General features: G+C 55.8%; 1 protein-coding gene across 1 annotated transcript; it reads right to left on the bottom strand.

The window, feature by feature from the left end:
* Positions 1–5,988: 5,988 nt before the first annotated feature.
* Positions 5,989–20,332, bottom strand: Gna11 (G protein subunit alpha 11). The gene is made up of 7 exons (NM_031033.2): positions 19,965–20,332; positions 10,329–10,513; positions 8,685–8,839; positions 7,890–8,018; positions 6,747–6,876; positions 6,510–6,663; positions 5,989–6,406 (listed from the first exon to the last, which is right to left on the bottom strand). Exons 1-7 carry the CDS (start codon positions 20,098–20,100, stop codon positions 6,216–6,218), a joined length of 1,080 nt encoding a protein of 359 aa, NP_112295.2. The 5' UTR covers positions 20,101–20,332; the 3' UTR covers positions 5,989–6,215.
* Positions 20,333–23,184: the final 2,852 nt, after the last annotated feature.

The following is a 23,184-nucleotide window of genomic DNA, read 5'->3' as shown; positions in this document are numbered from 1 at the left end:
GGGGTCACTGAGGCCAGGGGGAGCTTCCCTGCCCACTGAGACTTATGCTGCCACCATGGGGAGCAAGGTGGAGGGGGTTTGGGGGAGCTTCAGAACCAGCCTGGTCTTGCAGTAGCTGGAGAATAGTACCCTGCCTGGTCCTTTTGGGACCAGACACAAGGCCCTCAAGATACCCCAGTGGGGACCAAAGCCTCACTCTGATACCGTCTGTGCCCCCCCCTCTGCGGGGGTCCAGGGGTTTCAGCAGGTGGATCCTGTGAGCCATGGACCAGCCTGTGTCACACAGTGAGACCCTGTCTGAATTTTTACACCGTCTTCTTCTGCCCAGTCGGTTTCCTGTACCTCTGTGAAGACATTGTATCAGTTGCTAACAGGAACCTGTTGTCTATTTTTTTCTAATGTGCTGGGCTTTTTTTCTTTTTCTTTTCTTTTTTGTTTGTCTGTTTGTTAGTTTATAAGTACATTGTAGCTGTCTTCAGACACACCAGAAGAGGGCATTCAATCTCATTAGAGATGGCTATGAGCCACCAAGTGGTCACTGGAACTCAGGACCTCTGGAAGAGCAGTCAGTGTTCTTAACCACTGAGCCATCTCTCCAGCCCTTTCTTTTCTTTTCCTTTCTTCTCCTTCCTTCCTTCCTTCCTTCCTTTCTCTCTCTCTCTCTCTCTCTCTCTCTCTCTCTCTCTCTCTCTCTCTCTCTTTCTTTCTTTCTTTTTCAAGACAGGGTTTCTCTGTGTAGTCCTGGCTGCTCTGGAATTCACTCTGTAGACCGGGCTAGCTTTGAACTCACAGAGATCCCCTTGCCTCTGCCTTTCGAGTACTGGGATTTGAGGTGTGCACCACCATTGTCACTGCTGGTCTTTTTTCTTAAATTTGTCTAATTACATTTGTCTATTTGTTGTGTGTGGCTGCACATGCCAGGAACGTGTGCACGTCCCATGTTCTTTGAGTTGATTATTACCCTTCCAGCATGTGGATTCCAAGGATCAGACTCAGGTGGTCAGGCTTGTCCACAAGCTTCCACACCCACTGAGCCTTCTTCTCACTCTTACATTGTTTCTTTCTAAAAAACAAACAGGCACACAAACAAACTAGATGCACTTGCTTAGTCCCAGCACTTGGGAGGCAGAGGCAAGCAGATCTCTGAGTTAGGGGCCAGCCTGGTCTACAGAGCGAGTTCCAGGACAGCCAGGGCTACACAGAGAAACCATGCATCCTAAAACATAAACACACACACACACACACACACACACACACACACACACACACACACACACACATATTTATACATATATATCTTTGGTGTACTCGGGTGCTTTGCCAGCATGTGCATTTATGCACATGTACGCGGAGTACTCATAGAGACCAGAACAGAGCATTGGGTCCCCTGAAGAAGGAATCACAGGTGTGGGCGCTGGAATCGAACCCCTGTCTTCTGGAAGTGTAGTCAGGTGACAACATGACTGGTGCTGAGCAGCGCGGCCGCAGGCACACATCTGAACTTGTTCCTTGCTTTCGGTTTATGCCACAGCTGTTCCTGGATGGCATCTGGCCTCACAGCTGCACTCGAACTCAGGACCCTCCTTCCCAGGCTGCGGTGACTGCGGTCAGAGGTGCCTGGTTGCAGCTGTGTCGGTCTTCTGGCGACACCTGCTGGACATTGGTGGAATAACAGGCAACTACACTGCCGAGGAGACCAACGACCATCCTTCCTGACCCTCTGCCAGCACCTTGTCCAATCTCAGCCACTTCTGTTTGGTCCCTGACTGGCTCTGACTGTCACTCCGCGTCCTCCCTGCAGTCCTCGGACCTGCCTGTCAGGCCCTTCCTCTGCTCCAGCTACACACGTCTCCAAGCCCACGTCAATACCCAGAACCCACATGGTAGAAGAGAATGGAGTCTTGCAAGTTCTCCTCTAATGTCCACTGGTGTCCCAAGGCACCATTCTGCTGGCTTCATGCCTACGTGACATAAGTTAGAGTCATCTTAGTCAGTGACCAACGGGGGAGGGCACAGCCCACTGTGGGTGGTGCTGTCCCTGGGCTGGCGGTCCTGGGTTCTATAAGGAGCAGGCTGAGCAAGCAAGCACGGGGAGCGAGTCAGGGAGCAGCGCCCTCCACGGCCTCTGCATCAGCTCCTGCCTCTGGGTTCCTGCCCTGTGTGAGTCCCTGTCCTGACTTCCTTCAGTGATGGAATGTGATCCGGGAAGTGTAAGCTGAATAAACCCTTTCCTCCCTGGCTTGCCTCTGGTCACGGGTTTAACACAACAATAGAAACAAAGTTCCGAATGACTGATGTAAGGGAAGCCCATCTCACACCCTGGATCCCATCTTTCACCCCCCCTTCAGTAAAGGCTGTTTTATGGGGACCCCACTGCTAGGCACACAGTGTTTCCCCACGCTCACGTCACTGGAGACCCTGAAGTCATTGAGTGGGTTTGGAGCCGCCCTCCATAGCTGGTGGAATGGTGTGATGCCATGGGAAGTGACCATTTGTGGTAATACAGAATTACTGTGTCACCCAGCCAGTCTTCTTAAGGGGTGGATTCCAGGACACCGACAGCCAAAGGCTCAATAGACCAAGCTTCTGTTGACTGGCTTCCCAGCAGCCAAGAACTGGAAGTCACCCTAATGCTGTAGAGATGAAGATACCACAACCTACCCAGTGGAAGAAGGAATGTTTTTTTTTTTAAAGATTTATTCGGGCTGGGGATTTAGCTCAGTGGTAGAGCGCTTACCTAGGAAGCGCAAGGCCCTGGGTTCGGTCCCCAGCTCCGAAAAAAAAAGAACCAAAAAAAAAAAAAAGATTTATTCATTTATTATATATAAGTACACTGTAGCTGTCTTCAGACACACCAGAAGAGGGCGTTAGACCCCATTACAGATGGTTGTGAGCCACCATGTGGTTGCTGGGATTTGAACTCAGGACCTCTGGAAGAGCAGTCGGGTGCTCTTAACCGCTGAGCCATCTCTCCAGCCCAGGAATGTTTTTTTTAAAAAAAAAAGATTTATTGGGGGTTGGGGATTTAGCTCAGTGGTAGAGTGCTTGCCTAGCAAGCGGAAGGCCCTGGGTTCGGTCCTCGGCTCCGGAAAAAAAAAAAAAAAGAAAAAAAAAAGATTTATTTATTATGTATACAGCATTCTGCCTGCATGTATGCCTGCAGGCCAGAAGAGGGCACCAGATCCCATTTATAGATGGTTGTGAGCCACCATGTGGTTGCTGGGAATTGAATGCAAGACCTCTAGAAGAGCAGTCGGTGCTCTTAACCACTGAGCCATCTCTCCAGCTCGGAGGGAATAATATACAACCATGAAAAGGAAAAGGGCATTCTGAGCCCTGCTCCAGGGCGAATGAACCTGGACATGGGCCAGTGATGCCCAGGGTCCCACACGAAGGAGACTGCTGATTGCTTAGACCCACAGAGACAGGAGGTGGGAGTGTGGGTGCTGAATGGGGACAGACTTCACTACCGAGATGGAATGTTCTGAAGCTGGTGCTGGGGACTGGTGGACAGCTGTAGGACTGAACTTCATGCCACTGAGCACTTTTTTTTCACTTTTTGTGTGTGTGCCTGTGGAGACCATCGGTATCTTCAATTGTTCTCCACCTTGATCTTTGAGACAAACTCTGAACTTAGTTCATGGACTGGCCAAATTGGCGACCAGCAAGCTCTGTGGGCCTGCGTGTCTGTGTGTCCTCAGTGCTGGGGCCTCAGGACCACTCCAAAGGACAGGGTTGAACCCAGGTCTTTCTGTTTGGGTGGCAAGCACCCTACCCACTCATGCCGTTTCCCCAGGTCGGCCTTCCCCACCCCCCAGCAACGGTGGCAGCTGGGGATGGAGAATCGCTGGCCTAAAGTCCTGTAGCAGGAGTTGGGGACCGGGCAAGGGCTCCCCCCTCCTGGTGAGCAGCACAGGGGACCTAATGTTTCACGGCAGAGGCACACTGGTTGATCAGGTGATGCTTGGGTGACGGTCAGAGGTGCCTCGGGTTTAAGCTTGCTCTGACCCCACTTCCCACACCCACACTTTAATAACAGTCCCAAGGGAGCCAGAGTTTAGGAACAAAATTTATTCCGATTTAAAACAGAATTCAAGAGAAAGATATGAAAAGGTGGCTTCAGCAAGACCCTCTGGGTTAAGGGGTCAGGACCCTGACCTGCTGCTCACACCTTGGCGCCCAGGGCCAAGGGCCTGTAGAAGCCTGGCACTCAGTCGGGTGCCTGAGCCTCCCCTCACACAGGAACATGCTTCACAAAGGACAAGGGTTAAAAACAGTGTTTTAAGTGTTCTCTTAAATAGGCTGAAGTTTGAAATCAGGACTGTGTAATATACAAGGGTCACAGCAGCTGCTGTCAGCCACCACAGGCCCGGCCTGGGCTCCCTGGACCGGGTGCTGGATGGTGGTTGGCACTCCCAGTGCACCAAGGTGGACACAAAAAACCAGCCTGTCCCCTGCAATTGGGCCATCCCTTGGTGAGGATCGAGTCAGAAGTAGGGAGGCTGGGGTCCCCACCCTGACCTGTATGGCACAGTCCCAAGGGCCCCTGACCCAGTTCCCCTGGGCAGAACCGGCCACCCACCACTCGGGTGAGCTGGTTGCTGCCCCAGAGCTTTGGCTGTGGCCACCATGGCCCAGCGCACTTGGCACACACTGCTCAAAAATGGGTAACACTTTGCTGGCCTGGGGTGCTCCAGCCCTCAGACACCTGTATAGTCCCAATTTCTCTTCCCACTGTGTAGCACAGATGCCTGCTGTGAGGCCCTGGGTTCCCCAAGGAGAAGTCTGTGGGTGGCCAGGAGGACCCTGACAGCCTTCAGCTCTGCAGTGGGTGGGATGGCACAAAACTGGACCCTCAACTGCAGACAGGAGAGGGGCCTGGTGTGGGAAGGCGGGGGGAATCCATGGGCTGGAGGCCAGGAATATGGGTGATCATCATAGCCACCCATCATATCCTAGGGCTGTCATGTCCACTGGTCCTTTGTTCCCTTCTGCCTGGGAGAGCAATGTAGCCACCTGCCCAGACTGGCATGTGTCTGAGTGGACACTCTGGGGCCTGGAGCCCAGCTTGGCAGGCAGGACAAAGGCATGGCTGGATATCCAAGCCCAGAGCGCACGTGCAAAAGTAAAGAAAAATCTGACGGACAGACAGACAGACAGACACACACTGTAGTGTTTATGAGCAGCAGGGGCTGCCTGTGCCCTCTCTGGCTGTGGCCATCACCTGCTATACGCTGGCCCTCTGGAATCTGACAGACAAACAGACAGACAAACACTGTAGTGTCTATGAGCAGCAGGGGCTGCCTGTGTCCTCTCTGGCCGCAGCCATCACCTGTTACACGCTGGCCCTCTGGTTTAGGATGCACCAGGCATGGTGCAGTGACTAAGGCCAGGGACCAGTGTGTGGGGTGAGGCCACTACCCGTGTCTGGGTACGGACCTGAGAATACTTGGAAGAGGCCCCTGTGTACCCTGCTCTGACTGGGCTGTGTGGGGTGGGCCTTGCTGAGCCACATAGACTTGGGCAGCCCCTCCAGCCACCCAACTCTACGTAGCCCCTCAGGGTTCCCAGGGCCTTTCCTAGGCAAGCCAGCGAGCAGTGGGTGTTTGGGGACTTAATTCCCCCATCCCCACTTCACCAAAGGCCAGGCCCTGCCTGTAGCAGGGGTACACGGGGGTTATGGTCACTAGACCCTGCAGTGTATCACCTGCCTGCCAAGTCAGAGTGGAGAATATTTCTCTTTTCTTCAAAAACAAAAACAAAACACAAACGATTAGGCACTTCCCAGGGTGGGCATGGGGCTGCCCACCCCCACTTCTTGGAGTCTAGGGAGCAGAGAGGGTGCAGACCCTGAGGGCGTATGGGACATCAATAACTTAGAAAAGGGGTGGTCCGTGGTCCCCAAGCCTCCAGCCTCCTGGGGGAGGAGTTGAACTCGGGACCATGGGCTGGGGCTGCAGTGGCCCTGATCTCAGTAGCCCGTGGCTGTGGGGGAGGGCACACTGTCGGTCACGTCTTTTTTCTTTTTGTTGTTTTTTGTTTTCTAGGAAAAAAAAAAAAACCCTCAAGCCACATGGAATCAAGGCCAAAAAGAGGCCACTCTGCCCTTGAGGGACAGGGACAGAAGTGAGCAGGAAGAGAGGCGAGCCCCAGTCCCCTGTGCCCAGGTCCCTTGATTGGGTGACCGATGCTGGCCCTGGCGGTGCCGCAGTCGGTCACACCAGATTGTACTCCTTCAGGTTCAGCTGCAGGATGGTGTCCTTCACGGCAGCAAACACGAAGCGGATGTTTTCGGTGTCCGTGGCGCAGGTGAAGTGCGAGTAGATGATCTTGTCGCTGTCGGGGTTCAGATCCACAAACATCTTCAGGATGAACTCGCGGGCGGCCTGTGCGTCCCTCTGTGGCCCTGCATGCAGGAAGAGGAGTGGTTTGGTGAGTGGCCTCCAGGGCACCCACCCTGGTGGCATCCAGGCCTTGGGGTGAGAGTGGGGACCTGGGACAGTGCTCACCATCGAACTCGGGGAAGTAGTCGACCAAGTGTGAGTGCAGGATCTTGTCTTCCAGAAGGTCCTTCTTGTTGAGGAAGAGGATCACAGACGAGTGCTGGAACCAGGGGTAGGTGATGATTGTGCGGAACAGGGCCTTGCTCTCCTCCATGCGGTTCTAGAGCAGACACAGTGCGTGAGGGGCCACTCATGCCCTGCCTGCCCCAGCCCTGCCAGCCCCCGAGTGTGTCCCTGCCTCACCTCGTTGTCCGACTCCACCAGGACCTGGTCATACTCGCTTAATGCCACCAAGAACATGATGGACGTGACATTCTCAAAGCAATGGATCCACTTCCTGCGCTCTGACCTCTGCCCGCCCACATCCACCATCCTAGGGAGAGATGGCAAGCCACTCTAGACACTGCCTGCAACCTGTCCCCATCCCTAAGGGCCCGGGTGGCTGCAGGCCAGGATGACCTGGCTGGTGTTTCTGTAAATGCTCAAGGGCCTTGTACAGACAGAGGGCAGTGTTTGCCTATTCACCTCCACATCGCTCCTGACCACACACTACTGCGCAGGTCGGGGCGCATGACATTTCCCTACCACTCGTGTTGCTGGCATCAAGTGCGAGGACAGTGAAAGCCTCTGCCTGTGACTTCCTTGCTAGTGGCCTGAGGACCACGAGGCTGCTCACCTGGTCACACACTGCCAAGACTTGAGGTCACAGGCCACGTGGTCCCAAACTATGCCCCACAGTCTCTGCCCTCCCTGGAGTAGCTGTGGCGACCAAGGGGAGAACACCCGGCTGGGAGGTTGGGGGCATGGACACTCTTCTGGGGAGATGTGGCATCAGTGCTGAGGGAGCACGTGTCTGAGAGGCCACCCAGGGAAGCGAGGAAAAGGGAGTGATGGACGTGGAAGGCTCACACGCATGGCCGCCTGGGAAAGGCTGTGAACAGGAACAGGTTTCTGCCCTGGGGTCAGCATCACAAAAAAGATTAAGGAAAGAGGGCGTAGAGATGGTACAACATGCCTTTAGGCCAAAGACTGGAGGACAGTGGCCACCACTAGACACTGGGGAGGGCGAGGGGGAGCTGGGGCAACCGTCATCTAATCTGCCCTGACCTCCTCCTGTCTGACCCTGGCCCTCTTGAGTCCATGGGAGAAACTTCTCAGTGGGAGCAAAGCACACCCGTCCCGATCCCCCATGCATCTGCAGGGTTTGTCTTGTGTTCTTCAGGTTCACAGGGGTCCCAGGGAGGGGCCCTGACAGGTTCCTCAACAGAGTCCATAAAGCCCCACTCTAAGTCTCAGGGTCCCTGCTGCCGCCCACCCTCTGTCACAGTGGAGCCTGCACACTCTTCCCGCCAGCTCCCTGAGGCCTCACAGAGCTCAGACCATCACCTGAAGATGATGTTCTCCAGGTCAAACGGGTACTCGATGATGCCAGTTGTGGGCACACGTACCCGCAGCACATCCTGCTGGGTGGGCAGGTAGCCTACTGTAGCGATGCGGTCCACGTCCGTCAAGTAGCTACAATGTAGAGGTATCTGCTCAGGAGCCCACTGGGGCCAGTGGGCACCTGGGACATGGCACAGCACCCCACACCCACAGACAGACAGGGACTTGGCACTGGAAGGGCTGAGGGCCTGGCTGTGTACTGGCTGTGGTGAAAGCACACTGTCTCCATTGGCCTGGAGTTACCGGTGGCTCAAATAGATCGCAGGAAGAGATTCAGTGCTAAAGACAGCTGGAGAGTGAGGCCCACTACAGCCAGAGCCACGGCGTGGGGACACCTCAGAAGGCTCAATTCACGGTCACTACTGATGCAGGTGCCTTTCTCAGTCCTGAGTGCCCTATCAGCTGGGACTCTCTGGAACAACTCCTCGATCACAGGCTCCCCTGAGCTGTGACTGTCTCCTAGATGTCCTCAAGTCTCCACTGCCCCGGTTGGCCCTCCGGTCAGGCCAGGACTGGGCTCTTTTCCCAGCCAGGCATGAGACAGATGAGAAGCCTGAGTGTTGCCCCTGCTCTCTAAGCCTCGCTTTGGTCTCTCTGAGGCCAGCATGTAGGCAGTGAGTGGTCAGGCCAGCCCTGCCCTGTGTGTGATGAGTCTGTGGAAAGGCTTTGGGCTAGGTCATGGCCACTCTGACCCCATCCATGTCTCTTGTGTTAGCCATGCATGCCAGCCCCACTCACTACTTAGCCGAGTCAGAGAGCTGGAACTCTCGCCTGCGATCGTAGCACTCCTGGACACCAGGGTCACTCCACAGTGTCTTGATGGCGTTCACATACTGATGCTCAAAAGTCGTGACCTTCTCCACATCAACCTCCCGGATCAGGAGTGCATTGGCCTGAGGGAGAGTAGGACTGTGAACTCCTGGGGGACCCTGGTCAAGCAAGGAGCCTACAGAGCCGGCAGGGCAGTGAGGGGAGCCATGGTCTCTAGAAGACAAAGCCTCTGACCGCTCAGTGTGGGTGGGTGTGAGGGCTGGGAGAGATGATCATAGATTTGCATTTCCATTTCTCTACTTTTCTGATTTTGAAACAAGGTCTTGTGTAGCCCAGGCTGACCTAAGGATGTAGCCAAGGATGACCTTGAACTTACCCTGCAACCTCTATCACCCATGTGCTGGGATTTATTTGTGCTGGGAATGGAACCCCAGGCTTCATGCAAGCCAGGCAAATGCTCTACCCACAAGAACCCAGTCCGCCCCTGAACCTGCTCCTTGGAGGCCCAGAAAGGGGAGTTGCTGCACAGGGCACACATAAGCTGAGGTCGACTCCCTTTCCTGAAAGCACCAGAAGGTGGCCCTTCCACATCTCTAGGTCAGAGGAGCCGGTAAATACACAGCCCCCAAGAGCCTGACTGTGGGTCCCTCCTCTGTAGCCTTGTTAAGGTGGCCTCTGTCCTGGGCTACTAGCAGACATGGCTCCCAGTCTGATAAGGTCTGTGGCTCTACACCATTCACACAGTACCCAACATGCACTGGGCTGCCTGGGCCTTGCTGAGCCCTGGCGGGGCAGCTCCCACACACCTGCCTGTCTCTAAGTGGGAAGAGCCCTACCTTCCCAGGCCCCACCCACCTCCCCCGCACCAACAGGACATGAGGCTAAAAGGGGCCACACAGCATCCACTGTCAGGACACTGCAGACCCCAGGGCAGGGCAAGTGTGAGCCAAGGTGCCCCATACATCCACACCCAGAACCACAGGACTCCAATTTGACACGGGGACTCCTCAGGTCCCCATGATCTGAGTAAAGTTCTTACGACAATCCCTGGCCCTTGGGAGACGGAGGCAGGGGGATGGAAAGTTCCAGGCCAGACTGGAGCTTGAAGATCCTGAGCAAGAAGACCCTGTTTCTAAAGCAGAAGGGTGAGGAAGTGCCAGCTCAGGCCTAAGAGTGCCAGAACCCTGAGCCTCATCATATGTACATACATACATACATACATACATACATACATACATATGTACATATATACATACGTACATATGTACATAATAAGAACATACAGCCTGGTGGGGAAGGATTAAGAAAAAGTGGGGGAGGGGAAATACTAAGTTCGAAATACATGAAATTCTCAAAGAATAAATAGCTCTATTTCAAAATACTACTTCAGCAGCAGCAGCAGCAACAACAGCAACAGTGAAGCCCAATGGGCACGGGTCTGCAGGAGGCCAGGCGATAATGACACCCACAGCTAGTTGGCACCCTCCCATTAGTGGTCCTTAGCTGTACTCCCAGCTTCTCCCCTACTAGGCCCCGCCCTCTGGGGGGACGGGCCCTTCCTGCAGACCCCGCCCAGCAGGCCCCGCCCCTTAGCCCCAGCCCGGCCCTCACCTTGTTCTGCTCATACTTGTAGCGGATCTTGAGCGTGTCCATAGCGCGCACCACAGCCTGCATGGCGGTGAAGATGTTCTGGTACACCAGCTTTGTGAAGCCGCGTTTGTCCTCCTCCGAGTAGCCGGCGCCATGGATGATGCGCATCTGCTTGATGAAGGTGCTCTTCCCGCTCTCGCCAGTGCCTGCAGACCATTTATGTGCCTTCACCTCAAGCCCCAAACGCCTGCCCACCTACTATGGGCACTATAAACCAGCCACCCTCAAACGTACTGCAAGCTTGCCCACCCAAGGGATCCTGCTTGCCTCCCACCTGACAACACGGGGTGCAGCTCAGGGTGCTGCCTGCTCCCCAGCTGCCGCAGACAGGCCCTGAGTCTGAGCCCGTCCATGGCTGAAAGCACAGTAGCCCCTCAGATACCAGCAGCACCAGGCGTCTTGCCATCAGTCTCTGTGTCAGCCGTGATGGTCCCCTGAGGTCAGTTGATATTTCCCTCTGACACCGTGCAGCCACCACATACAGTCTGCATAGAGGGTGCTCACTTGGTCACCCTAACCCTGCTCTCGGACCCTACCTACACCTCCTACACCTGAGGGAAATGCCCAGGGCTACACCAAGAGAGGTTGCTGGGCCTTAGGCAGTGGGCCTGAGGCCATGCTTACAGCCACCTGCTGTGCATGTGGCTCTCCCAAGACCCCACACAGAAACTGCAGAGTGGGCAGACACTCCCTAGGCCTGTGGCTCTGAAGCTGCTTCTCTACAGGCTACACACGCTGGTCCCAAATGTTGGGGACATGAGAGACATCCAAATCTGAAAGGGTCCCAAATTCCAAAACTCTAGGTGTTAGGTCAGCAATCAACAATACTGTCTTGTGGCCAGCCTGGTCTACGCGGAGGTTCAGGCTAGCTAGGACTATATAGTGAGACCCTGTCTTTTAAGAAAAGAAAGAAAAAACTCTCCAGCACGAGTGCCCCTGCCTACGGCACACATTCACATCTGTGTACACAGCTGACAGCTGAGGGCTGCATCGGCATGGGGGCCCAAGCACACAAGAAACCTGAGAGATGAGGGTGGGGTGCCCACCTGTAAGTCAGTGCTTAGGGCATATAGGGACTCCACAGCTGACCTAGCTGAACGAGCACGATTGTGCTCAGTAAAGTGAGGAACAGCTAACCTCTGGCCTCCACATAATATGCACACACGCATCTGTAGGGACACAAACATGATAAATGCTCACATGCCAAAAATAAAATACAAGTATAAAGTAGGACTAGGGCTGTCGTTCACAGGCAGAACCCCCACCTAGAATCGCCCAGTGAGGGGGCTGGGGGCGTGGTCAGGGTGGAGCCCCGCCCAGAATCCCCGCAGTGAGGGTTAAGGGGCGTGGTCAGGAGTGGAGCCCCGCCCAGAATCCCCGCAGTGAGGGTTAAGGGGCGTGGTCAGGAGTGGAGCCCCGCCCAGAATCCCCGCAGTGAGGGGCTAAGGGGGCGTGGTCAGGAGTAGAGCCTGACCTAGAATCTCCCCGCGCCCTGCATAGTCCTCCTTAGAGTTTATATCTCTTTTGGAGTTACAGCTTTTAAATATTAAAACCCAAGGCTCAAGAGATGGCTCAGGGGTAAGGCTTGCTCCTCTTGCAGAGGACCTGGGTTGGGTTCCCATCTCCCAAGTCAGGCAGCTGGAATTATAGCTCCAGAATGTCTGTCACCCTGTTCTGGCCACCACAGGTACTGTACTCATGTGCACAACCCAACACATACAAGGTTTAAAAAGTTAAATAAAGCGTGAAAAATTACTAAAACGTCCATGCTTGTGTGAGTTGTGCTCAGAGAGACAACATGGGCGTCACACCTCTCTCATCAGTGAGCCCTCGCCTACAGTCAGCAGGTCCCAGTGTCCTGCCCTTGGCCCACTGAGCTCAGCCAACCACATTGCCAGAGGATGCAGCAGGCAGGCAAGCAGTTGCCAAAAGACGAGGAGCCACAATACAGGGTAGAGAAGGGGGACCTACAACAACAGGCGCAGACCAAGGAAGGCCGGGAGCTCAGGCTGCTAGTCAACAAGCTAGGCCTGCCTAGCCTGGGCTTCAGGCCACCCTGGGGCACTTGACTACAACCAAACAGCATGTGTCAGGGACAAGGTGCAACTCAGATTAGTATCCGGCTGGGCCATGCCACCGTGTGTGGCCATGTCTCTGGAAGCCAAGTCTGCCACTGTTATGTCTGGTCAGCCAGCTCTGGGGCTGGACACAGGCTCAGGATCCCCATGCACCACACCCGAGTCATGCCTAGGACCCAACATGATACCCAGTGTCCATGGGCAGAGACAGGAGTGACGTTAAGGAGCCAAAAGGGCCGGCGTCCCTCTTCCTGGCTCTCACCACAGATACCCCATCCCTTGCCTGCTTAGGGTGGAGTCACAGTTCATCTGTGGGCTGGCAGCAGGCAGTACTAAGGACCCTGGGGTATCAATGGATCACAAAGCAACAGTTAAAGAACACCCAGCTGGTGCCTTTCCTGAGGATGCTGGGCATGGTGTTCCTAGGAGGTCTGACCGCACTAATCTGTTTCACAGCTCCGAGTCCACAGACTGACACCAGCACTATACACGCATGCTCTGGACAGCCACTGAAGCCATGTACCCTGCAGTCCTCAGCAGGGTCTGTGCTGGGTGTCGTGATGTTGGAGTTCTGCAGGCATCTTCCTGCAGGTGTTCCCTGAAAGTCAGAGGTACCCATGGAGGAGGACAAGGCTGAAGCTGGTACATCACACAGCAAGCCCACTGCACCACTAACAGGGGCCATGCTGTGCTAGCACCAAGTAGACGGCGAGAAAGGGTGGCCACCAGCCAGACTAAAATAGGTTGATCAGAGTTCCCACCTAGAGCGAGAGGACACAGAGGGACTGAGCCTCCACCCTAGGAGGATGGCAGGACAAGGAAGAAGATGCTGTAAAGGAGGGGCAGTCAGACCAGTGGATAAACAGATGGTTGGAAGAAGGGATAAATGAATACATGTGAGGGGGCAGAAGAATTGATGCGTGGATGGGTGAGTGTGTGGGTAGATGGGTGGGTGGGTGGTGAGTGGGTGGTGGGTGGGTGGATGGGTGAGTGTGTGGGTAGATGGGTGGGTGGATGGGTGAGTGGGAGGGTGGGTGGTTAGATGGGTGAGTGGGTGGTGAGTGGGTAGTGTGTGGGTGGGTGGATGGGTGAGTGTGTGGGTAGATTGGTGGGTGGGTGGGTAGGTGGGAGGGTGAGTGGATAGATGGGTGGGTGGATGGGTGAGTGGGTGGGTAGATTGGTGGGTGGGTAGGTGGGAGGGTAGATAGATGGGTGGATGGGTGGGTGGTTAGATGGGTGAGTGGGTGGTTAGATGAGTGGGTGGATAGATGGGTGGTGGATGGGTGAGTGGGTGGGTAGGTGGGAGGGTAGATGGATGGGTGGGTGGGTGGTTAGATAGATGGGTGGGTGGTTGGGTGAATGGGTGGGTTATTGGGTGGGTGGATAGGTGGTGGGTGGATGGGTGGATGGATGGATGAATAGATAGATGAATGGGTATGTGGGTGGGTGGATATATGCTAGCTGTGTAGGTGGGTGAATGAGGTTGGATGCATGTAGACTGGAGCTGTGTTGCCCTGTCCTGGCACTCACATCTGGACTCAGTGTTTTAATGCAGGCGGTATGGGAGTCAGCGCTGCCCCACAAGGTGGCCAGATGGCTGCAGGTGGCAGAACCTGCAGTGTAGTGAGGGAAGGTGAGACGGGAAGCCCTCCTGACCTGGGGAGCAGGCTCGGACCTGGAGGAGGCAGAGCTACACTTGTATCTACCAAGCTCACCCCCTCCCATGTGAGCCTCAGACACTCAGACCCCAACTTAAAATAAGAGTCAGGGGAGGAAGTGTCACCTCTGGGCTGGTGTAGAGCCCAAGCTACCACAGCACCCACAGACTCAGTTACAGAACTGTCACTGAGGTCCACTTCAGGGAACTGAGTCAAGGAGCAGTGAAGTGGCTGGCTGACAGGCCTGCGCACACCTGTGTGCTGCGGCTGTAAGGCCTGGTCCTGTCTCGTGACAGCCCTGGGTAGTCAAAGTCACAGCTACCCAGTGGCAGTTGCCACCAGCAGTCACAGGCCACATACATTAGCCTCTGGACTTACCACCATGATCTTATCTCCAGGCTGGTAGCAAAGTCTCCCAGGGAGCCCAAGGTGTGGACACTGATGGCCTCAGAGGGCCACAGGCCACACTAGTGGCTGATAGATAGGACGTGTATCACCTACTGTACAGCAGCCAAAGTGAGCCTTCTACACCTCACTGAGTAGCTGCACTCGGTGCACTGGGCTACCTCAGGCCTTTATGAAACTCCACAGAACCAGAGACGCCTGCTGTGACCTTGCCTTGCCTCCACACATCATTCGGCACAGGCACCAGGCTCCGCGACTCAGTCCATAGCTGACACTGGTTGACAGCAAAGGTTTGCTTGTCCACCTGGTGGAAGGTTTCGTTCAAGATCCTTTTTGGACAGGATTTCACTCTGTAGCCCAGGCTGACCCAGAACTCACAGGTCTACCTGGCTCTGCCTCCTCAGTGCTGGGATCAAAGGCATGCACCACACCCAGGCAGTCTGAAGGTTCAGCCTCCCTGATTTACACCTCTGGAGGGAAGGTGTGGAGCAAACCTGCACTGTGTGTGGGAAGTGTGAAACCAGCGTGTAAGCCGCAGCTGAGAGGTAGAGTACCCACTGGGCACCGAGTCCCAGCTCCAGCACTCCATACACCCGGCTCAGGGGAGAACCTGTCACCCCAGCACCGGCTCCAGGTGGACGCAGGAGACTCAAACTCAAGGTCACCACCAGCTACATAGTGGCTGTGAGCCAGCTCAGGCTACAAGGCAGAAAACAAAACCCTGTTCCTCCTCTAGGCAAGGCCCAGAACCCCTGCAAAGGGCCGGGTCCCCTCCCCTGTAACACTCAATGATGCTTGTCAGGCTCCTGAGTCCACACAGTGCTGTGCCAGTCCCCTGTGTCCACCACATGGCCCTTCCGGACACCTGTGGGCACAAACCAGGTTACTAGGGTGAGTGCAGACCTTGGTATGTCAGCCCTCATTACAGAGCTGTGCTGACACCCATGACAAGGGCTGTCCCCACCAGCCATAGTGTCACTGCCATGCCAGGCCTGGGGTCAGCGCTGTCAATGGTGGGCAGGCCCAACTCTGAAGACAGCTACCCATGGCAGGGGACCACTGCTGACCATGTGGAGCCATGACCTGGAGGATGGCCATGAAGCAACATCACCCTGTCCCCTAGAGTGACCACATTCTGTCACTCAGCCACCCTCAGACCTTGTGGTGACCCAGAAGCCAGTGTGGTCAGTCCCCTGCAGAGGGGGAGTCTGGGGACACCGGCACCACACTGTAATAAAGACAGAGAACCCTTGCAGTTGGCAGCATGACACCCTGAGCACAGATCTAGGGACACTGCTATGGGTACTGGTGTGGAGTCTCCAAGAACACGCCAGAGTGCAGGGCACACTGTAGTGGGTGCCACGCTGCCTTACACACAGCCCATAGCATGTCCCATCCCTCTGGCTGAGGGCCTGTGGGGTTGCCCAGGTTGTCCCTTGTACACAGCAGGCAGTTGATTCCATTGGCCAAAGGGCAGCCCATAAGAACAGCACAGCCCACAGTGTGGGTGCCCTGTGCCAAGCAGGGGCCACAGCATGGGGACAATGGGCGCCTTGATTCCAGCCCAGAAGCATGTTGAGGACAGGTGTGACCATCACACTGGGGGGGGGGGGGGGAGTCCTGGCACAGTGGGTAGAGGGTGGAGATGCTGCACAATGGCCTGCAGGGAACAATCAGGAGCAATGTGCCCAGCACTCACACTAAGAAGAGGCCCGTGTGTGATGGCGCAGCCACCAAGGAAACAGCAAAAACATCCCCAGCAATGAGTGGACACAGGCGCCCCAGCTCTAAAGCCACCTAGCCCTAGGGAAACTGAGGCATGGACCTGCAAACATGGTGGCTACATGGGACAGCGGGGATGCTGAATGGTGAAGCCCCGCCCTGTTCACACTTGGTCATCTACATGCTGTGCACTGTACAGGGCCACGGAATGCAACTCGGCTCCTGCAGACACTCAGCCCTGCCCTGCCTCGGCTGTTATCCCCAGCCTGCTGTCCGTCCCTCCATGACATCTGACTATCCCGGGAACTCCGGGGGACATTGAGTGGCTCCTGAAGGCACCAAGTCAGTGGCCGACAAAGGGCTGACCTCGCTCTCTGTATTCACCATGCCCCTAGGGCCACACAGCCTGTCCGTGGCAGAGCCACCGGTACTGTGTGCCAGCTGGAGCAAGAGGGTCCTCTGTAGAGAAAAAGGCAAACCCATGCAGGTCACCACTGCTCCAGCCACCTTAGACTCAGGATAGGCCTCACCAGAGTAGGGACAGCACTGTACTGGTGGAAACTCCAAGTCCTTAGAGATACAACCTGTTCCCTCCTTTGGAGACAGGGTCTTATGTTGCCCAGGCTGGGCTCAAACTCCCTATATAGCCTGAGATGATCTTGAACTCCTGATCTTCCTGCCTGCACCCCGGCCTGCACCCTAAACACCTGGTTTGTGTGGTGCTGGGGATGGAATACGTCTTGCTAGGAATCAGTTAAGGACCTCATAGGGAGGGGCGGTGCATCCTTGGCCTCTAGGGATGACCTGAAGCCACCAGGGTCTGGAGACAGAAGCAACAAGCAGGGAGCCAGCTGAGGCCTCCTTCCCAGGGCAGAAGTCAGGCCCAACCCTTGGGCCACCCCCGCCGGATCCCCGGCCTTTGGCCGCCCAGCCCACGGGCTCGGGACAGGAAGCTGGGAGCCAACCTCCTGCTTTATTTAGAAAGCCGGGCCCAGCCCTGCCCAGCCTAAGGGACAGGGATTTCCAAGCGAGAGTTCTGGGAGCCTGGCCCCCCAGTGACAGCACTGCTCTGCTCTAGCCTGGAGCCATACAGGGAGGCAGAGGCCCCTAGGGTCTGCAGAGTCTGAGCCACTGGGACGTCTGAACAGCTGTACTGAGTGTGGAGCTGGAATCTGTGTCAGCCGGAAAGGCCGCTCCTGCTAGTCCCATACCATCAATGCTCACTACTTGAGCCACCTGAGTGTCACCCTATACCATCACTGCTCACTACTTGAGCCACCTGAGTGTCACCCTACAGGAAAGGGGCACAAAGTCCTGTGTAGCCTCAGCTCTGAGAACTTGCACTGGCCTCCAGTTAGTTCTGCAGGTTATTTTATATCAGTTACCACCATGGATGGCTCAAGGTGGGGTGTCTAAGCCTGGGTACACTGAGTGATGTCTAGGGATGCAGCTCATTACCCTGCAGTGACCAGGACGCCCACCCTGAGAACAAGCCAGTAGTCAACTGTTTGCCTGGCTGAACACTCTCTCCAGGACACACAGGGACTGGCAGAACAGGACAGAACACAAAACTCCCAGACTGGACCGTTCCTCACAGATGCAGTCCCAGTATGAGGGTGGTGGCTTCAAACCTGGACAAAGAGGTCAGAATCCTGTACACAGAGTGGGGCTCTCCCCGAAGGGACCACTCAGGGTATGTGGCGGGAACCCTGCCTGCTCCGGAGGGCAGGCTCCAGGACAGCAATCCTGGCCTGCTTCCACCTCAGGCAGTGGGGCACAGGGTCTCCACCCTATCCAGACAGCTGATGTGAAATGAGGGACAGTGCGACCGTGAGGCTGCAGGCAGGAGGTTGGAGCAGGTCTCACAGAACCGCCACCCCCAATACCTGGAACAAACAAACTGCCAGAGAACCAAGGTCATGGTCACCTCCTCCAGGAAGCCCTCACAGCAAGACCTGAGCAGTGCCCAAAGCTCACTCCTGTCTCCCTTTATCCTTCTGCTCTTATAAAGTAATTCCCAGACTCCTGTGGAAGGGTGTGACTGCAGACAGGTGCCCTGAGGGCACAGGTGGCAGCTAAGAATCCAATCACCTAGGGTAGAGGCATGGTGCTGTGTGCAGGTCAATGCAAGGCCCTTTAGCTGCTGGTCAGCTTAGCCTGGTCACAGCACAGAGGGCCAGGGAGCACTCCTGAATCCGAGGGGACTTCAAAGCCAGCTTTGGAGACAGAACAGAGCTGGGATGACACATCATTGGGCTCAGTCACCCAATGTCACCCTTACCTGGCAGCTTCTACCACTGAGCCCACCAGAAAGCTGCTGAACCTCTACAAAGGTCAGCTAGGGCCACACTGTGCCCCCTAGATGGCTACCTTGGGGCTACTGCTGTTTGCTCTGGACTGCTCTGTCCTCTTCTTATCCCTCCCTTCCTGGAAATCTGCATAGATTTTGAGGAATCCCACCATGTTGGGGAGAAGGAACCAAGGCCCCATGACCCTGAGAACCACATGGGCCACAGCAACAGAAGAGAACATGTGCTGACCCCTCCCATGGGACAGTTCAACTGTCACTGCCCTCCATCCCTTCTAGTCAAAGGCTCCCACAGTCCTTTCCTCAGGTTCTCCAAGGCCACCCTTTGTCTTGGGTCCCTGGACTGCAGCTCACCAGGGAACTGGGAGGGGCAGGCAGAGCTGCCCAGTCTGTTTTGTAAACCCCCGCAGGGCCCAGGCCACCCTGCCCTCATTTTGGGCTCTTATTTAGGGTGACAACAAGAGGACCTTGGCTCCCTGGCTCCCAGCAACAGGTGGGCCTTGAGGAGTCAGAACTCCAGGGAGTGACAGACATATGTTGAGTTCCCTGGGGTGGGTGGGCTGGGGAGACGACCCCCAGGAGGCAGGACAGGGGAAGGGAGCCTGCAAGGCTGACTGCTGTCAACCTACTGAGCTCAGGCGCAACAGAAGCCCAAAGAAGAAAAGCCACCCACTCTCCTGCACCCAGCTCCAATGTGGAAGAATTCAGAGGCTCTATGGAAGGAACACAGAGGGAGACTGGGGAGTACCCAGGAAAAGAACAAGCCAAGAGCAAAGCAGGACCCTTTGGAGGTTGAGAAGAGGGTGTAACCCTTGGGAACTGTCTTGGGGAACCTGGAAGCCAAAGGGGTATCATGGGGGGCAAGACAGCTTAAAGGGTTCACCCGAGGCGATCTAGGGACAATGGAAATGAGAGTCTACTTAGTGCAGCAGGGCCAGGGGCAAGCTCTGTACAAGAATTCTCAGGAGTGACAGAAAGCAAGTCTCCCAGGGCCCTGGGGTCCGACGTGGCCAACTGGCCTCGGATATCAGAGGCAGGAGGCTGACCCCGAATGAATCCAAGGCCTGGATAACAGAGGCTGGCCACAAAGGGTCGCACAGGCTAAGCCCAGGAGACCACATGGAAGAAGCTGGCCACCACAGGCCCAAGCCACCTGCACCGCTCAGGGTGCAGCAATCCCGGAAGGGCTGACCGCTGCAGGACGCGCTGACCAGTTGCCCCGAGGACACCCGGGGTGGCCCGACCGGCCGTGGGCTGTGGTCTGGAAGGGTCGCGCCCCGCTGTCACCGCGCGCTACTAGCCGGAGACCAGAGACCGCGGCGGGTACAGCGCCCTGCGCGCGCGGAGACCCCGGCAAGGCCCGGATGCCCCGTGCACCCACCGGGTCCCAGTGACAGAGGTCCCACAGCTCGGAGACGTAGCTCACCGAGAAGCAGCAGCTTGAGCTCGCGCCGGGCGTCGCGCTTGTCTCGCCGCAGCTGTTTCTCGATCTCCGCGTTGATGCGCTTCGACTCCTTCACCTCGTCGCTCAGGCAACACGCCATCATGGACTCCAGAGTCATCGTCGCGGTCCCCCGGCCGCCGCCGGCACGGCCCTGCCTCGTCCCAGTTCCCCGAAGGCCTGGCCCGGCCCCAGAGGCGCGTCCACCGTCCGCGCCGTGCAGCGCAGCTGCCGCCGCTGCCGCCACCCGCAGCCGTCGCCACCGAGCGCCGGCGCCCGACGACCTGAAGCGCTGCCACGGGCCCCGCGACGGGCAGGCGGCGCGGCCAATGGGAGGGGCCGCAAGGCTGCGCGCGCGCGCGCCGCAGGGACAGGACTCTAGAATCACCCGGAGGCGGAGCCTCGCTACTCGGGGGCGGGGTCTGGAGGGCGCAGCGCAGGCGCACCTTGGGTTGCGTCGACGTGGGAAGGGGTTGAGCGGCCCGCAGCTGGGCGCGGACGCCGAGCATTGTGGGAATGGGGAGGACTCGGCCGCCCGATTTCGGTTCCTTTCGGGAAGCGAAGCTCTTCTCGGCTCGGGGAAGTGCCGCTCGGCTACACTCGGCTCTTTTCGGCACGGGGAGGCACCGCTCGGTTGCTCTCGGTTGCGCTCGGCTCCTCTCGGCTCCTCTCGGTTCCTCTCGGCTCCCCGAAGCTGTGCAGGGAACGCGAGGCGAGAAGAGAGTCTGCAATTTTCGCCTGGAGGGAGCGCCCACAGAAGCCATCACCGCCTGTGGATGTGAGAAAACGCCCTGACTAGGGTCGCTCATCTATTCCTTTTTAAAATTTTAAATATTATTTATTTAATGTATATGGCTGTCTTCAGACACACCAGAATAGGGAATCAGATCCCATTACAGATGGTTGTGAGCCACCACGTGGTTGCTGGGAATTGAACTCAGGCCCTTTGGAAGAGGACAGTCAGAGCTCTTAACCACTGAGCCATCTCTCTAGCCCTCGCTCATCCATTCTTAAGCAGGCCTGTCCTACTGTATACAGTGCAGCACTCGCCGAATATCACGCAAGTAACAAGTATGAACAAAACGCTTGCTGGAGAGTATGCGTTGATGCGGCAGCCTGCTGTAGCTCAGGTATTAATATCACATCTACTGTATACCAGGCTTCAAGGGAACACGCATATGAAACTGTCACCTTCAGTATAGGGTATATAAACTGGGTGTTTTTCACATATTACTACGTGTGCCAAACATGAATGCTGTGCCTGCTGTATACCAGACATTATATGTAGTTTGTATATAGATAGTTATGGAGCCCCTGCTGTCAATCAGGCTCCTGGCAGCTGAGGAATAAGCATTAACAGTCTGCCTGCTGTATACCAAGCACCAGCCTCTGCTGCTATACATGTGAACGCCATGTGTGATGTTTGCTGTTTTACAGTGCTGGGGTGGAACCTGGGACACCCCCCCCCCCCCAGCTCAGGCAGGTAAGCTCCCTGTTGGGGGGGCCAATCTGAGTCCCCTAAGGGTGAACTAACTCACAAACCTGAGAAGTGTTTTCCCACCTTCCAGTCAGTGCTCAGTCGGTGCATTAATAACAAAGGCAACTTAAAAGCCAGGGCTGTGCTGCATGTGTTCCTGTCCCCGTCCCTGCCTGACCGCCCAGCCTTGAGATAAGGCTGCGAGGGGAGGGTCAAAGTCTCCGTTTACTAGTTGATTGGGGTTATAGCGTTATCCACCGAAACTCTCCTATCTGGGCCTCTGTCCCCACCCCAGGAGTTCACGGCACAGACAAGGGGCCCCCGTGTGGCCCAGTGAGGTCAAAGTTCCTCTTTCAGCTCAGGGCCACAACCCCATGAGCCTTGACCATACCAGTGCTGAGGTCACAGGCATGTGCCATCGTGCCCGATCACATTTATCTTTGTGTGCATACCTAGTTCCCTTTTCTTAAAATAATTTAATCTTATTTTATGCGCACTGATGTTTTCCCTGCATTCATGTCTGTGAGGGCGCCGCATCCTTGGAGCTGGAGTTAGGGGCAGCTGTGACCCCCTCGTGGATGCTGGGAACTGAACCTGGGTCCTCTACAGGGACAGAGGGTACTGTAACCACTGAGCCATCCTGACCCTCCAGCCCCTATGATCTGCTCTGTTTGGGTTCATGGGTTAGAGATCATCACTTGGTAAATTGTCACCAAGAAAGGGTTCCAAGTATCCAGACAGTGGTTCATGCCTTTAATCCCGGCACCCTGGAGGCAGAGGCAGTTGGATCTCTTGTGAGTTTCAGGACAGCTAGGGCTACACAGAGAAACCCTGTCAGAAAGAGGGGCAGGGAGAAGCTCAGCTCCTAAGAGAGCTTTCTAGGCGAGCATGGGGACCTGAGTTCAAATACAACACCTACAGATGGCTGTGCATGCTGGTGACCCCACTCCCTCCCCCTGCACTGAGGCAGAGACTGGTAAATCCGGGTGCGCATGGCCTAGCAAACTGGAGTTGATGAGATACCCTGGCCCAGGGCGAAGAAGCAGGGAGCCACAATGGAGGATAACTGATGGCCTCCACGTGGGTGAGCACACCCACAGCCAAGTGCCTGTGTCACCGAGGAAGGATACACTGGGGCTCTGGAAAGCAGGCTAACCTGGACGGCAGCTTCCTCCTGCCTCAGCCGGTTTGGGCAGTCGATTCCTGCACTCCAAACTGACCCAGGATAATTCCTGTTCTCAATGACAGTGACACCCAGCCTGAAGCATGGGGACTCTCCAAGCCATTAAAGAATGGAAAATCACTGGGCATGGTGGCTCGGGTCTTTTTCCCCCAACACCATTTTTCTTATTATTTGGGAATTTCATATTCATCTACCCTGATCACACTCACTTCCCCGCCCTCCCAGGTCTACCCCCAACCTTGTAACCTTCCAAAACAGAAAAGGAAAAATGAAAAACCTACAAACCCAGTTAGTGTTGCCCATCTACGCACCCACTCCCCAAGTCCAGCTCCTTAAAGAAACTGAGTCCATCCCCACCTGCATTCTGCCTGTCAACGGTGGGGAGCTACACTTCAGCATCCTTAGCAAGTCTTCTGTTTTTCTTTTGTTTTCTTTTTTTCGGAGCTGGGGATCGAACCCAGGGCCTTGCGCTTGCTAGGCAAGCGCTCTACCACTGAGCTAAATCCCCAACCCCCCCCCCCCCTTAGCAATTCTTAAGAGGTCTG

The sequence above is a fragment of the Rattus norvegicus genome, chromosome 7 (assembly GCF_036323735.1).
Source record: "Rattus norvegicus strain BN/NHsdMcwi chromosome 7, GRCr8, whole genome shotgun sequence".
NCBI classification, from domain to species: domain Eukaryota; kingdom Metazoa; phylum Chordata; class Mammalia; order Rodentia; family Muridae; genus Rattus; species Rattus norvegicus.
This window is presented reverse-complemented; position numbering and strand designations above follow the sequence as displayed.

Bases quoted from the DNA above. Each gene is read 5' to 3' on its own strand.
- Gna11 (NM_031033.2), bottom strand. From the start codon at position 20,100: ATGACTCTGGAGTCCATGATGGCGTGTTGCCTGAGCGACGAGGTGAAG. The intron at 10,514-19,964 runs GTGAGCTACGTC...AATGGTCTGCAG, and splicing joins GCTCAAGCTGCTGCTTCTCG to GCACTGGCGAGAGCGGGAAG. The intron at 6,407-6,509 runs GTGAGCACTGTC...TCCTGCATGCAG, and splicing joins CTACTTCCCCGAGTTCGATG to GGCCACAGAGGGACGCACAG.